Source organism: Salvelinus alpinus, chromosome 14 (genome assembly GCF_045679555.1).
Source record: "Salvelinus alpinus chromosome 14, SLU_Salpinus.1, whole genome shotgun sequence".
Lineage (NCBI taxonomy): Eukaryota > Metazoa > Chordata > Actinopteri > Salmoniformes > Salmonidae > Salvelinus > Salvelinus alpinus.
The window spans coordinates 28,605,608-28,619,224 of NC_092099.1; the positions used below are offsets into that span (position 1 = coordinate 28,605,608).

The 13,617-nt window shown below is 43.7% G+C and overlaps 1 protein-coding gene across 1 annotated transcript; it reads right to left on the bottom strand.

Annotated features, from left to right (window-relative positions):
- Positions 1-1,106: 1,106 nt before the first annotated feature.
- LOC139538705 (protein ABHD13-like) lies at positions 1,107-4,610 on the bottom strand. Its single transcript, XM_071341083.1, has 2 exons — positions 4,381-4,610; positions 1,107-3,258 (listed from the first exon to the last, which is right to left on the bottom strand). The coding sequence occupies exon 2, from the start codon at positions 3,215-3,217 to the stop codon at positions 2,156-2,158; it is 1,062 nt and encodes a 353-aa protein (XP_071197184.1). The 5' UTR covers positions 3,218-3,258; positions 4,381-4,610; the 3' UTR covers positions 1,107-2,155.
- Between the last annotated feature and the right edge of the window lie 9,007 nt (positions 4,611-13,617).

Below are 13,617 nucleotides of genomic sequence, written 5' to 3' on the forward strand. Positions count from 1 at the left end.
CATAACGCTGTATAATGCTGGGGATCTCACACTGTACAGAGCTTCTCTTCATGTAAAGCACACTGGTAGACTCACATCCACACTGACTGCACATTCAGTAGGTAATTGCCTATATATTGTAAAATAAGTGCGCTATTTAAAAGTTAACAGTTAAAACCAGAAACGTCACCAACACTGAGACAGTTTCATCTCACTGTGATGGAAAGAGTTTAGTCTGAAGTTAGACTCTAGAGCCAACATGTCTGCTGAGTGTCTCTGTTGTGTCAGAATGGCTTTGATACTGTAGAACTGCACTGCAGCATGCTGCACTGAGACTGAGAGCAGGGTCATATTCATTAGGGCACAATGTAGCAAAACATTTTACAATGGACAACTAAACATTAGCATTTCTTTTTGGACATGTTTCATTACATTTCCTTTTGTTTGGTGCCTAATGAATAGGACCCAGCACAGTAAGAGTGCATTTTTGTCTAGCTCACAAGCACACCTGAATCAACTTCTCAACTAATCATCAAGCCCTCAATGAGCAGTGTTTTCCAAGGCTACAACAAAAATGTGTACTGTTGGGGGTACTCAAGGACCAGGGTTGGGAAACACCGGTCTAGCTCACCTTCAGTCACTGGGAGACATGCAGGAAAGGTTAATTAGCTTGTGAAAAGCACTCCAAGAGGATAAAGCCATTTCTCCACAAGAGCCATGGGGAGAGATGAGACACTAGCCTACTTGAAGGAACAATTATGTTGAGAAGAATAGATTAATACAAATAATAATACAACTTAGTCCCACTCAAGTCCCAAGGCAATAACACAGGGATCAGAATTCAATCATTACACACCCAACACACACTCTATCTAACCAAAGCCTGTGTGTACCTGGCTCAAAGGAAGTATAAAGTAGAGCCAGGTGTTTTTTCAGGCCATGGTATTTGGAAGAGTGCACTTTGATTTTTAATAGTGTGCAGAACATTGCAGATAGATGTGTATTGTACAGACAGACACGGCTCACGTCATAACCTGAAGTTCACATCCAACTAAAAGCCCTGGTGTTGCCGACCAAGATAAAGGGTCATGGGTAAACTACGCAAAAAGTTGACAAACAGTTCCGGCCACATCTGAGTTTATATTTATTGTCAGAGAACATAAGAACGGGACCTTTGCAAAAAAGGAATATAATCTGGGAATTTATAACAAAACAGTTTGGGAGTGAAACTTGCAGTTTGTGCATGCAGCTTTTCAATGTGCCACACAGTCTACAGAGAACCAATATGGTACAGCCCATATGGTAATCTACCAGCTGATATGAACATGATTTTATATTATGAAGCCTTTAAGATACTCACACATTTAACTTTAAACAGCGTGTCCTGAAATAGCATAGATTATATAATTTTTTTTAAATGCCAATATCTTGGGTCTTACGTCCTTACAACAGGCACAACTTTTATTGAATTAGTGAAAAGCTATCATATTTGTCAAACATTTCTTATTGAGTTACTGAAATGCTATTACGCTAATCAAACATTTTTATTGATTTACTGAAATTCTGTTATGTTCTTTGCAAAAACTGTGGTTGTGTTGTGTCTGACAGTTTGAACATGGTTGTGTGTATGGTGTGTGTGTAAGCCATTCAAAGAAGGCCATAACAAGTACATATTCACCCATGCATTCATAGTTCAAACACAAAAGCATTTCCATGTTAATCATCCCCCCACATCAAACACTGTCCCCCTCCAAAAATACTCCCCAATTGTTTGATCTGGTACAATTACACCAACGGAATAAGATGATAAAAACCAAACCCCCCAAAAAACATAGAAATGTACATTCTCTCCAACCTGACCCTAGTAGTTGAGCCCAGTTTAGTTACTCCTGTTCATTCAAATGGAGTCAATACCCACTCTCCTGTATCCTACTATCACACCAACTCCATGACCTGGTCCAGGAACAACCCATAACCCACCATAGGTACTTAAAGTAGATCATAAAGAACTGGACAGGTATAAGCAATAAGGTAGTGGTTGGCTGCACCTTGCCCTAGCTTTTCCATTTTGCTTATTAGACTTATTCAATCATTTCCGATCTACACAACTGCCTAGGGAGTATGGAATGCAGGGTTCTCTCGAGACCAGACACAGTCTTCCTCCGTCCCCACTAGACTAGATGATGGTGACGCTGGCAGTGGACTGGATGCTCTCCTCGTGGGCGTGGCTCTTCATCAGGTCCTTGACAAACTGCTCGAGGGCGGCGAAGTAGCCCTGGCACTGCCACGTGTCGTTGTGCGTGCCCTCTGGGAAGATGGCCAGCCGTTTAGTCCGCGCCGGCGACAGCTCGTACAGCTGCTTCATCATGACGGGTGGGATGAGCTGGTCTGAGAGGCCTGACACGAACAGCGAGGGCATCCGGCACAGCGCCACCTGTCTGTAGGACAAGAACTGGTTCCGGTAGCACAATAGGGGCAGGAGCCTCATTGGCAAGAAGGAGAAGAGTGTGGCGGCCATGTGGGGGATGCTGAGGAAGGTGTTCTCTACCACGATGGCCGCCACGCGGTGAGGGTTGGCCGAGGCCAGGCGTACCGCCACCGCCCCCCCCAGAGAGCGCCCGAACAGCATCACCTTGGTCTTGTCTAGGTCGGGCCGGGTCATCACATAGTCCAGAGTGGCCTGGGCGTCCAGGTACAGGCCATCCTCACTGGGCTCACCTTCACTCTTCCCATACCCCCGGTAGTCCACCAGCACCACGTTGGCCTTCAGGTTCACCAGCATCAGGAGTGCGTTGGGCACCCGGTGCCCGATGTTGCCCGCATTGCCGTGGAAATAGAGGATGGTGGGTGGGGCCGTGGAGCAGGGGTTAGATGCATTGCCGGGGGCGATCCCAGGGTTGCCCAGGCTGTCTCCACCGGTGTAGCGGAGCAAGATAAGATTGAGGCGCACGCCGTCCTTGGTGTGGATGTAGACGTTCTCATGGGGGATGCCTATGGGCAAGGGCACGTATAGACGGGAGGAGGAGGGCTGGTCGGGGAAGTAGAGCAGCACGTCCTGGAACTTGTAAAGGATGCCAGCCACCGAGGCCAGGATGAGAGCCAGGAGGAAGAAGCCTCCATAGAGGTGGAAGGTGAGGATGAGGGCCAGGAGGGAGATGCGACAGGCACCCCAGGACCAGGAGGCCAAGGCCAGGGCACAGCGCTCCACCGAGCCCCACAGCCTCCACGGCTTCTCCATGGCACAGAGAAGACACACAGGATCACACCACCACACACACTCTGTGCAGAGAGAGAGGAGGAAGTAGATTGGGGGGAAGGGGAGTGGGGGAGAAGAAATTGAGTGGGGGAGAAGAAATTCAAAGTTGTGACTCATGCACTGCACTAGACGACACCACTTGAGGTTCTTCACCTCCTCTCACAATTTACAGATCAGCCAGCCTACCACAGGTGGTAACAAGGTCATTAAATAAATAATGTAAACCTTAGAGTTGAGAGACACCAGTGGAGCCAAACACACACAAAATGACACTATCAGCCGATATGCTACCTGGCCTCAATGTTAAAGTATGCGTGGCTTTGGAATAACTCCAGTCTCAGTGGTGGTCAAACTGGCTGACGGCTGACGGCTTTCACCCGTGGGTCATTAACATTGTACTATATGAGAGTAGCGAGTACTTTCCCCGCATCATTCCAATGTTTGGCCTTAATCTGCCAGGCCATTAAACGGATTAGAACCAAACACGCCTCAGTTACACAAAACCTGGTTGCTACTGCGAATCAGCACCACTGTGAATTGGTTGGCAAATATGAGACAGGTCTTTCACCATACAAAATATAGTATGGTTGGTTCTAATGCACATCTGAATAAATAATTGTAATAGAACACAGATTTGCTGATAAATTCCCTCCATGTTACATAAGAGGTGGTGTTTTAGAGCTGAAAACACTCGAGGCATGACATGCCAAACTGACAAATGGATCAAATAAGGAATGCAGCCTTGTCAACATCATCATTGTCAGACAAGTTGTCAACATAAACAATTAATGACATGTAGTCATCAACAACAAAGACTATTTGAACAATTAGTTAACTATTTACTACACTGTAAGTTAACTTGAAAAGGGGCGGCTAGTGGTAACCAGGCAGTGCATGCAGAAACGTTAGCTAGTTAACATTAACTATGTAAAAGTCACCAAGTTGTCAAGTTTGAAAATGTGTATGCACCGAAACACTACATTACTTTGGCTAGCAAGCAAGCATGCAGCTCATCTCTGTGTGAACTACGATTTGCAATTCACAGTGGAAAATGCCAGTTAGCTAGCCACATAATTAGCCACCTTGTTGTTGGCTAACAAGCTAGCAACAATTTGGCACGTATAGCTAGCGAGCTACACACTTACCGCCCTCTCATAATTTTTCGATTCAACTGCATGCAGCGAGGTAAACAAATTGCACAGTAAACGCAGTCAATGCCATTCGGTCCAGAAGCTAACACAAAATGTATATTCAGATATGAGCAGCTATAAATAAACAACCCGACAGACAAGCTAATGCAGTTATGTAGCTAGCTACTTCCTGTATAGTGTTTCTTCACTCATGTCACTTTGATAAATTCCGTGTAGAACGTGGCAAACAAAGAACAAGGTTCCACATTAACTTAAACGTGCAAAAAACAGATGTAGTTCCACTGGTCTCCACTAGATGGTAATGTGTGAATATGGCTTTTGCTGGCCAAGGCCCACTGAGTGATGCCAAACTGGAGCGTCTCACAGTAATCCATGGTCCACAGGCATAAGAAGAACAAATGAGCAGTATTTAGACAAATGCAACACCTCTAAATTATGGCAAAGTAAGTGAAAACCTCTGTTCAGTTATTATTTTCATAAAACATTGTAGAATATCAGTAGTGCTATCAACTGCAAGGTAGAGAAACAATTAAAATAGCTAGTGACTGATGGTGATAAAGCAGAATCATGGGACCCCCGTGGAAGTTGAAAATATTTTAAGCAGAATGTGTCAGCACTAAAACTTTGTCGGAATATCTCATGATAGAACAGCATTCAGTCAAAAGTTTTAACACACCTACTCATTGTAGGGTTTTTCTTTATTGTTACTGTTTTCTACATTGTAGAAAAATAGTGAAGACATCAAAACGATGAAATAACACGTATAGAATCATGTAGTAACCAAAAAAGTGTTAAACAATTTAAAATATATTTGAGATTTGAGATTCTTCAAAGTAGACGGCCTTTGCCTTGACAACAGCTTTGCACAAGCTTGACATTCTCTCAATCAGCTTCATGAGTCACCTGGAATGCATTTCAATTAACAGGTGTGCCTTGTCAAAAGTTAATTTGTGGAATTTCTTTCCTTCATAATACATTTGAGCCAATCAGTTGTCTTGTGACAAAGTAGGAGTAGTATACAGAAGATAGCCCTATTTGGTAAAAGACCAAGTCCATATTATGACAGGGACAGTTAAAATAAGCAAAGAATAATGATAGTCCATCATTACGTGGAAAATCTCAAGAACTTTGAAAGTTTCTTCAAGTGCAGTCACAAAAACCATCAAGTGCCATGATGAAACTGGCTCTCATGAGGACCGCCACAGGAAAGGAAGACGCAGAGTTACTTCTGCTACAGAGGATACGTTCATTAGAGTTAACTGCATGTCAGATTGCTACCCAAATACATGCTTCACAGACTTCAAGTAGCAGACACATCTCAACGTCAACTGTTCAGAGGAGAATCCAGGGTTGAATTACTGCAAAGAAACCCCTACTAAAGGAGACCAATAAGAAGAAGAGACTTGCTTGGGCCAAGAAACACAAGCAATGAAAATTTTTTATGAAAAAAAATATTTTACCTTTATTTAACTAGGCAAGTCAGTTAAGAAGAAATTCGTATTTACAATGACGGCCTAGGAACAGTGGGTTAACTGCATTGTTTAGGGGCAGATTGAGAAATCTGTCCTTTGGTATGATGAGTCCAAATTTGAGATTTTTGGTTCCAACTGCAGTGTCTTTGTGAGATGCAGAGTAGGTGAACGGATGATCTCCGCATGTGTGGATCCCATCATGAAGCATGGAGGAAGAGGTGTGATGGTGTTGGGGTGCTTTGCTGGTGACACTGTCTGTGATTTATTTAGAATTCAAGGCACACTTAACCAGCATGGCAACCACAGCATTCTGCAGCGATTTGCCATCCCATCTGGTTTGAGCTTAGTCAGACTATCATTTGTTTTTCAACAGGACAATGACCCAAAACACACCTCCAGGCTGTCTAAGAACTATTTGACCAGAAGGGGAGTGATGGTGTGCTGCATCAGATGACTTGGCCTCCACAATCACCCGATCTCAACCCAATTGAGATGGTTTGGGATGAGTTGGACTGCAGAGTGAAGGAAAGCAGACAAAAAGTGCACAGCATATGTGGGAACTCCTTCAAGACTGTTGGAAAATCATTCCTCATGAAGCTGGTTGAGAGAATGCCAAGTGTGCAAAGGGTGGCTACTTTGAAGAATCTCAAATATAAAATATATTTTGATTTGTTTAACACTTTTTTGGTTACTACATGATTCCATATGTGTTATTTCATAGTTTTGATGTCTTCACTATTATTCTACAATGTAGAAAATAGTAAAAATAAAGAAAAACCCTTGAATGAGTAGGTGTGTCCAAACATTTGACTGGTACTGTATATCATGACCACTTAATTCTCAATCCACCACAAAAACAGTGACACTGAGGAAATTCAATAGGGTCGTGGTGTGTGTGTTTGTCTAACGACATATACTGTACAAACAAAAACAAACATGCAACTACATGGTTATGTCAGCTCGTATTTGAGTACACAAACAGCGGTGTCATACACAGGGTATCAATTTCTATCCAACATAATTATTTAAAATGATGGAAACAGCACAGTGTTGTTTACTGCTGACATCAATTGCTCCATCTCCCACCCCAGTGTCCTTGTAATGAAAGGCAGAGCTACAGAAGAATAAACTGCATCCCCACAGCATACACATCTCACCCCATATTCTGCTGATCAACAAGAACACTAGCAAGAGTGACTCTGTTGCTTTGATACCAGAGGTTTAGGTTAGCCACAGAGAGCTCAATAAACCAAACACATAAATATTCTACAGTTGAATGTATGTAACAATAAAAGCAGGACTTACAATAAAACAACCATACAGCATTTTGTTTCCCCCCCCAAAAAAACACACAGGGTGCCTCTGAGGGTAGGTTCTGGTGTGTTTAATGTTACTAACTTGTCGTCCTCCACAGGAGGACCTTGCTAGGAAGGAACAGACAGACAGACAGACAGACAGACAGACAGACAGACAGACGATGTGTAGAGACTGAGACACAGCTCTTGACCACTCTGCTCCTCAGTCCTTCAACTTGATTTATCTGATTATCTGATTCACAGATGTTAACTCACAACAGAATCCTTGAGAAGGAGAGTCGGTTTTCTCTGGATCTTGTAAGACAAATGGAATAGAATGTGAGATAGATAGAGAGAGATTTAAGGTATAGTATTGAGTAAATGAATAAAACAGGTAAATTAGATACAGTGGGGAGAACAAGTATTTGATACACTGCCGATTTTGCAGGTTTTCCTACTTACAAACCATCTAGAGGTCTGTAATTTTTATCATAGGTACACTTCAACTATGAGAGACGGAATCTAAAACAAAAATCCAGAAAATCACATTGTATGATTTTTAAGTAATTAATTTGCATTTTATTGCATGACATAAGTATTTGATACATCAGAAAAGCAGAACTTAATATTTGGTACAGAAACCTTTGTTTGCAATTACAGAGATCATACGTTTCCTGTAGTTCTTGACTAGGTTTGCACACACTGCAGCAGGGATTTTGGCCCACTCCTCCCTACAGATCTTCTCCAGATCCTTCAGGTTTCGGGGCTGTCGCTGGGCAATACGGACTTTCAGCTCCCTCCAAAGATTTTCTATTGGGTTCAGGTCTGGAGACTGGCTAGGCCACTCCAGGACCTTGAGATGCTTCTTACGGAGCCACTCCTTAGTTGCCATGGCTGTGTGCTTCGTGTCGTTGTCATGCTGGAAGACCCAGCCACGACCCATCTTCAATGCTCTTACTGAGGGAAGGAGGTTGTTGGCCAAGATCTCGCGATACATGGCCCCATCCATCCTCCCCTCAATACGGTGCAGTCGTCCTGTCCCCTTTGCAGAAAAGCATCCCCAAAGAATGATGTTTCCACCTCCATGCTTCACGGTTGGGATGGTGTTCTTGGGGTTGTACTCATACTTCTTCTTCCTCCAAACACGGCGAGTGGAGTTAGACCAAAAAGCTCTATTTTTGTCTCATCAGACCACATGACCTTCTCCCATTCCTCCTCTGGATCATCCAGATGGTCATTGGCAAACTTCAGACGGGCCTGGACATGCACTGGCTTAAACAGGGGGACCTTGCGTGCGCTGCAGGATTTTAATCCATGACGGCGTAGTGTGTTACTAATGGTTTTCTTTGAGACTGTGGTCCCAGCTCTCTTCAGGTCATTGACCAGGTCCTGCCGTGTAGTTCTGGGCTGATCCCTCACCTTCCTCATGATCATTGATGCCCCACGAGGTGAAATCTTGCATGGAGCCCCAGACCGAGGGTGATTGACCGTCATCTTGAACTTCTTCCATTTTCTAATAATTGCGCCAACAGTTGTTTCCTTCTCACCAAGCTGCTTGCCTATTGTCCTGTAGCCCATCCCAGCCTTGTGCAGGTCTACAATTTTATCCCTGATGTCCTTACACAGCTCTCTGGTCTTGGCCATTGTGGAGAGGTTGGAATCTGTTTGATTGAGTGTGTGGACAGGTGTCTTTTATACAGGTAACGAGTTCAAACAGGTGCAGTTAATACAGGTAATGAGTGGAGAACAGGAGGGCTTCTTAAAGAAAAACTAACAGGTCTGTGAGAGCCGGAATTCTTACTGGTTGGTAGGTGATCAAATACTTATGTCATGCAATAAAATGCAAATTAATTATTTAAAAATCATACAATGTGATTTTCTGGATTTTTGTTTTAGATTCCGTCTCTCACAGTTGAAGTGTACCTATGATAAAAATGACAGACCTCTACATGCTTTGTAAGTAGGAAAACCTGAAAAATCGGCAGTGTATCAAATACTTGTTCTCCCCACTGTATGTGCATCAAAGTACATGTTCAATAACAAGTGGCATTGTTGATACTGAGGTGTGTGAAGAGCATGATACCATATAGTCATAGAAGTCAATCATAGAGAGACAGACAATCACCCCTGTCAACAAGATTCCCTGCTGTCGTTCACACTCTATAGGCCCCAGCTGTGTCTAAGAGGTGGGGTCACCAGAGGTCAGGAGCTGTCACTCCAGGATGACAGCTAAGGGGGTCAAAGATCAGTGTTCACAGCAACATTAACTTCCTGGAAACGGTGTATCTGTTCATGTCGACATTACCCTATTGGAAGTCCTTTATCCACAGGACTGAAAGACAGTCTCATGTCTAGATTGTTTACTGAAATGGACTTGTGGGAAGAGCTTAGCTGCTTGCTGTGTATTTCTGCCCGATCGGCATCAAGAGTAGAGTACAGCTGGATCCAAGCATAACTTCACTTCTGTCAATGGGTAATGAGTAATGTATAAGCTATAAAGATATATTCAAGACAGCCCCCACTGTTAGGAAAAGAAAAGTAATTAGCATGAATGAGCCAACAATACAACATAAATTCATATGAGGACACACCCAATCCCACAGAAGTATGCGCAGGCTTGCACACGCACGCATGCATTCGCATGCATGCATGCACGCTCAAGCGCATAAATGCACAACACACACATGTTTGTCTTGGGTTATAGGAGACTGACATTGTGTTGGGTGCAGTTTATAAGAGATTGACAGCTGGCAAGTTCACTTTATCTACCTACGACTCAATTACCTTAGTCATGCCAGTCAAAACAGCTATTATACGTACGTACGCATGCACGCACACACACACACACACACACACACACACACACACACACACACACACACACACACACACACACACACACACACACACACACACACACACACACACACACACACACACACACACACACACACTCTTCTGGGCACTTTCCCCAATCCCACGACTCAATTACTTTAGATGTGGCAGCAGTCTAAACAGCCGGCGGCCCCCTGCTCAATAACAGTTAATATAACACAGAGGCACTGGGACGGGCTGGCTGGGGATATGATAGCATCACAGCAAGAGACACGCTTGTCATTCACCTCACGTCACTCAGAGGAGTGCTTGGACCATACAGTAGGACGCAATGAATGAGATAAAATGTCAGCCTCTTGAATCAAGTGAGTGAAAAATATTTCAAGAAAAGAAGTACTCTCTATTTCTTTTTCAAGTAATGGAATGTGCTTAGCATCCCCTCTATCCATTTTTGTCACACATGTCACACAATTTTGGCTTAAATGTTATGGCATTGGTCTTGATTGCTGTTGCTTATTTGTATAGATGACTATATGTTGAATATTGTGTTATTGATGTGATACTGCCCAGCCATTGGTTGTGATACTCAAGGTGACAGATTTGAAGTCTGTGACTATAGTACAGTAGACAAGTGGTCACCTTGGAGACGAGCATGGCAGTGAGTCAGAGAGTACAGCTATAGCAACAACTCAGTTAGACATTTCATCCCCTACTGCCCACACCTAGCCCCAGGCCCAGTATGTGTATGTGGGACAACCTGAGGATGACACAGACCTCACCTGACAGAGACATCAGAGCGGTAAAGTGCATCCTCCATTTTCTCCAGATTCGTAATTAACAGAAGCTGCTGCTCAACTCTGCTCTGATGTCTTTGTTCTCAACGCCAATCACTGAGCGCTAACGCCAGTGTGTCCAGTACAGTGAGGGCCTGATAGCTAAGAGTAATAGCTGGTCCTATCTGGGCCCACTAGGCTGCTCCACACCATGCCTGCCAGGAATAAATTGGGTGGAAATTGCTGCATGTCTCAGGCGGCAATTAGAGGGCCTCCTGTGGCGAAGAGGCAGACATTAACTAATAAAGGCTACATTTCCCTTGCAAATGAGCATCCCAGCATCCAGCTCTCTCTCTTGCCCGCCTCACCCACCCGAGCAGATGAATGCATATCATTCCCTTAACCCGAGGATGGGGGAAGGAGAGATGGGGGGGAGCATGGATGACCTCAAGGTAGATAAAAGGGACGCCTCAAACCGAACCTTTAAAGTCATCTGAAGAATAACATAGAAAGTCTAAGTCGCAGCACACTACACTCTCTCTGTGATCCATACACAGCACCATCATCATCCTTTCCGTCTAACTAAATCCTCTCTCTGTTACTGTAACTGCACCTGATTGTAACTATGGTGATGGACTAATGTGGTAATAGCTCAGTGCTGAAAATGCGTCACAACAGGTAGGCGGTGGGCCAGAGCATCGTATCTGCTTTAGTTTTCGAGATGATCGGTCTCTGGTGAGGGAGTAGCTGTTTTTTACATGTTCTTTTTTTCTGAACACATTTCTGTTTGTTGGCAATGTCCATTCTTGCTATTTAAAAAAATACTTACTTTTATGTTGACTATCTGGACAGGCAAACGCTGCAAAGCACTAAAAAGTAAATCAATCAAAACTCATTGTAACGGTTCCATAACCACAGATGCTGGGAATCGGGAAGCAAGTACAGGGTGAGGATTTAATAATAAGTAGACATGAAACTAACAAGAACAGTATCTGGACTAGAGAAACAAAACAATATAAATAAAGACACGGGAATGAAACTGAGGAAGTGACAGATTTAGGAGAGGCAATCATTGACGTGATGGAGTCCAGGCGAGTCTGATGAAGCACGGGTGCACGTAATGATTGTGCCAGGTGTGCGTAATGATGAGCAGCCTGGCGAGCTTGAGCGCAAGAGAAGGGGAGCGGGAGCAGACGTGACAGTACCCACCCCCTCTAGGGGCGCCACCTGGCGTCCTACCTGGGCGAGCCTGACAGGCCGGCTGAGGCAAGAGAGCTCTACGAGCCGGCTGAGGTGCGGGAGCCCGACGAGCCGGCTGAGGTGCGGGAGCCCGACAAGCCAGCTGAGGCATGGCTTGGGAGCCTGCCGAGCCAACTGAGGCTTGTGAGCCTCTCGAGTCAGTTGAGGCAACCCCGGTTGCTTCAGCAGCGGCACTCGGACCGGACGTCACCCCCCCAAAAAATTTTAAAATCCCTGATACTTCCAATTGCGGTGTCTTGATTCTGTAACGGTTCCGTAACCACAGGCGCTGGGAAATGAGATGCAAGTACAGGGTGAGGATTTAATAATAAATAGAAATTAAACAAAACAAGAACAGCGTCTGGATAAGAGAAACAAAACAATATCAATGCAGACACAGGAATGAAACTGAGGAAGTGACAGATTTAGGGGAGGCAATCAATGACGTGATGGAGTCCAGATGAGTCCAATGAAGCACGGATGCGCGTAACGACGGTGACAGGTGTGCATAATGATGAGCAGCCTGGCGACCTCGAGCTCCAGAGAGGGGGAGCGGGAGCAGACATGACACTTGTGTACTATTCAGCTACCATCTCTGCTGATCACGTCTGCCGCTCACATTCTCTGTACGTACCTAAGGTACATAAACACAGCTAGTGACAGCTCGAGAGAGATTTTTATCCAAGAAACTGCTATCAGGTAGTCTTTTTTCAATATTTGTAATCTATGTACTTATAGAAACGTGATACAGTTAATGCAATCTGTAAAATAACGCAACCATAGAAAAATAACTGGTTAGCTAAAACAACTATACCTGTTGCTAGCTAGCAGGAGCAGATAGCTTCATCACTAGCATGCCGTTTGGCAGAGGGAGATTTTCTTATCTTTATTCCAAGTAATAATTTAAGACTACACAAATCTATAGGACAAGCCTGTTGTCTTTTCTTTGTGGGTTTTGTCTTACACTCCTAAGGATCTGACCTTTGTTTTTTTGTTTTTTTCGCCTGAAATGACATACCCAAATCTAACTGCAAATCTAATATTCTTGACACCATTTGAAAGGAAACACTTTGAAGTTTGTGGAAATGTGAAATTCATGTAGGAGATTATAACTCATTAAATCTGGTAAAAGATAATAAAACCAAAAAACATGCGTTTTCGATTGTTGTTTTTTTCATAATTTTTGAAATGCAAGAGAAAGGCCATAATATAATATAGGGACACCGATCCTGTAGAGGCTACACTGCCTAGTACTGCCTGTACTTCTCAATCTCTACATCGGTTTGCTACATTAGTGACCAGGGTGGGATTCTTTCGATACACCTATTGGGCCTGGGTATACAAATGTACATTGAAGCATTTGTTGATGACAGTTCTACTGTCTATATCAGAGGCTCAGGCTTTTGGCATACAGTGCATGCGAAAAGTATTCGGAACCCTTGACTTTTTCCAAATGTTGCTACGTTACAGCCTTATTTTAAAATGTATACAAAAAAATATTATCAATCTACACCCAATACCCCATAATGAAAAAGCAAAACATGTTTTTTAGACATTTTTGCAATATCAAAATTACATAAGTATTCAGTCCCTTTACTCAGTACTTTGTTGAAGCAC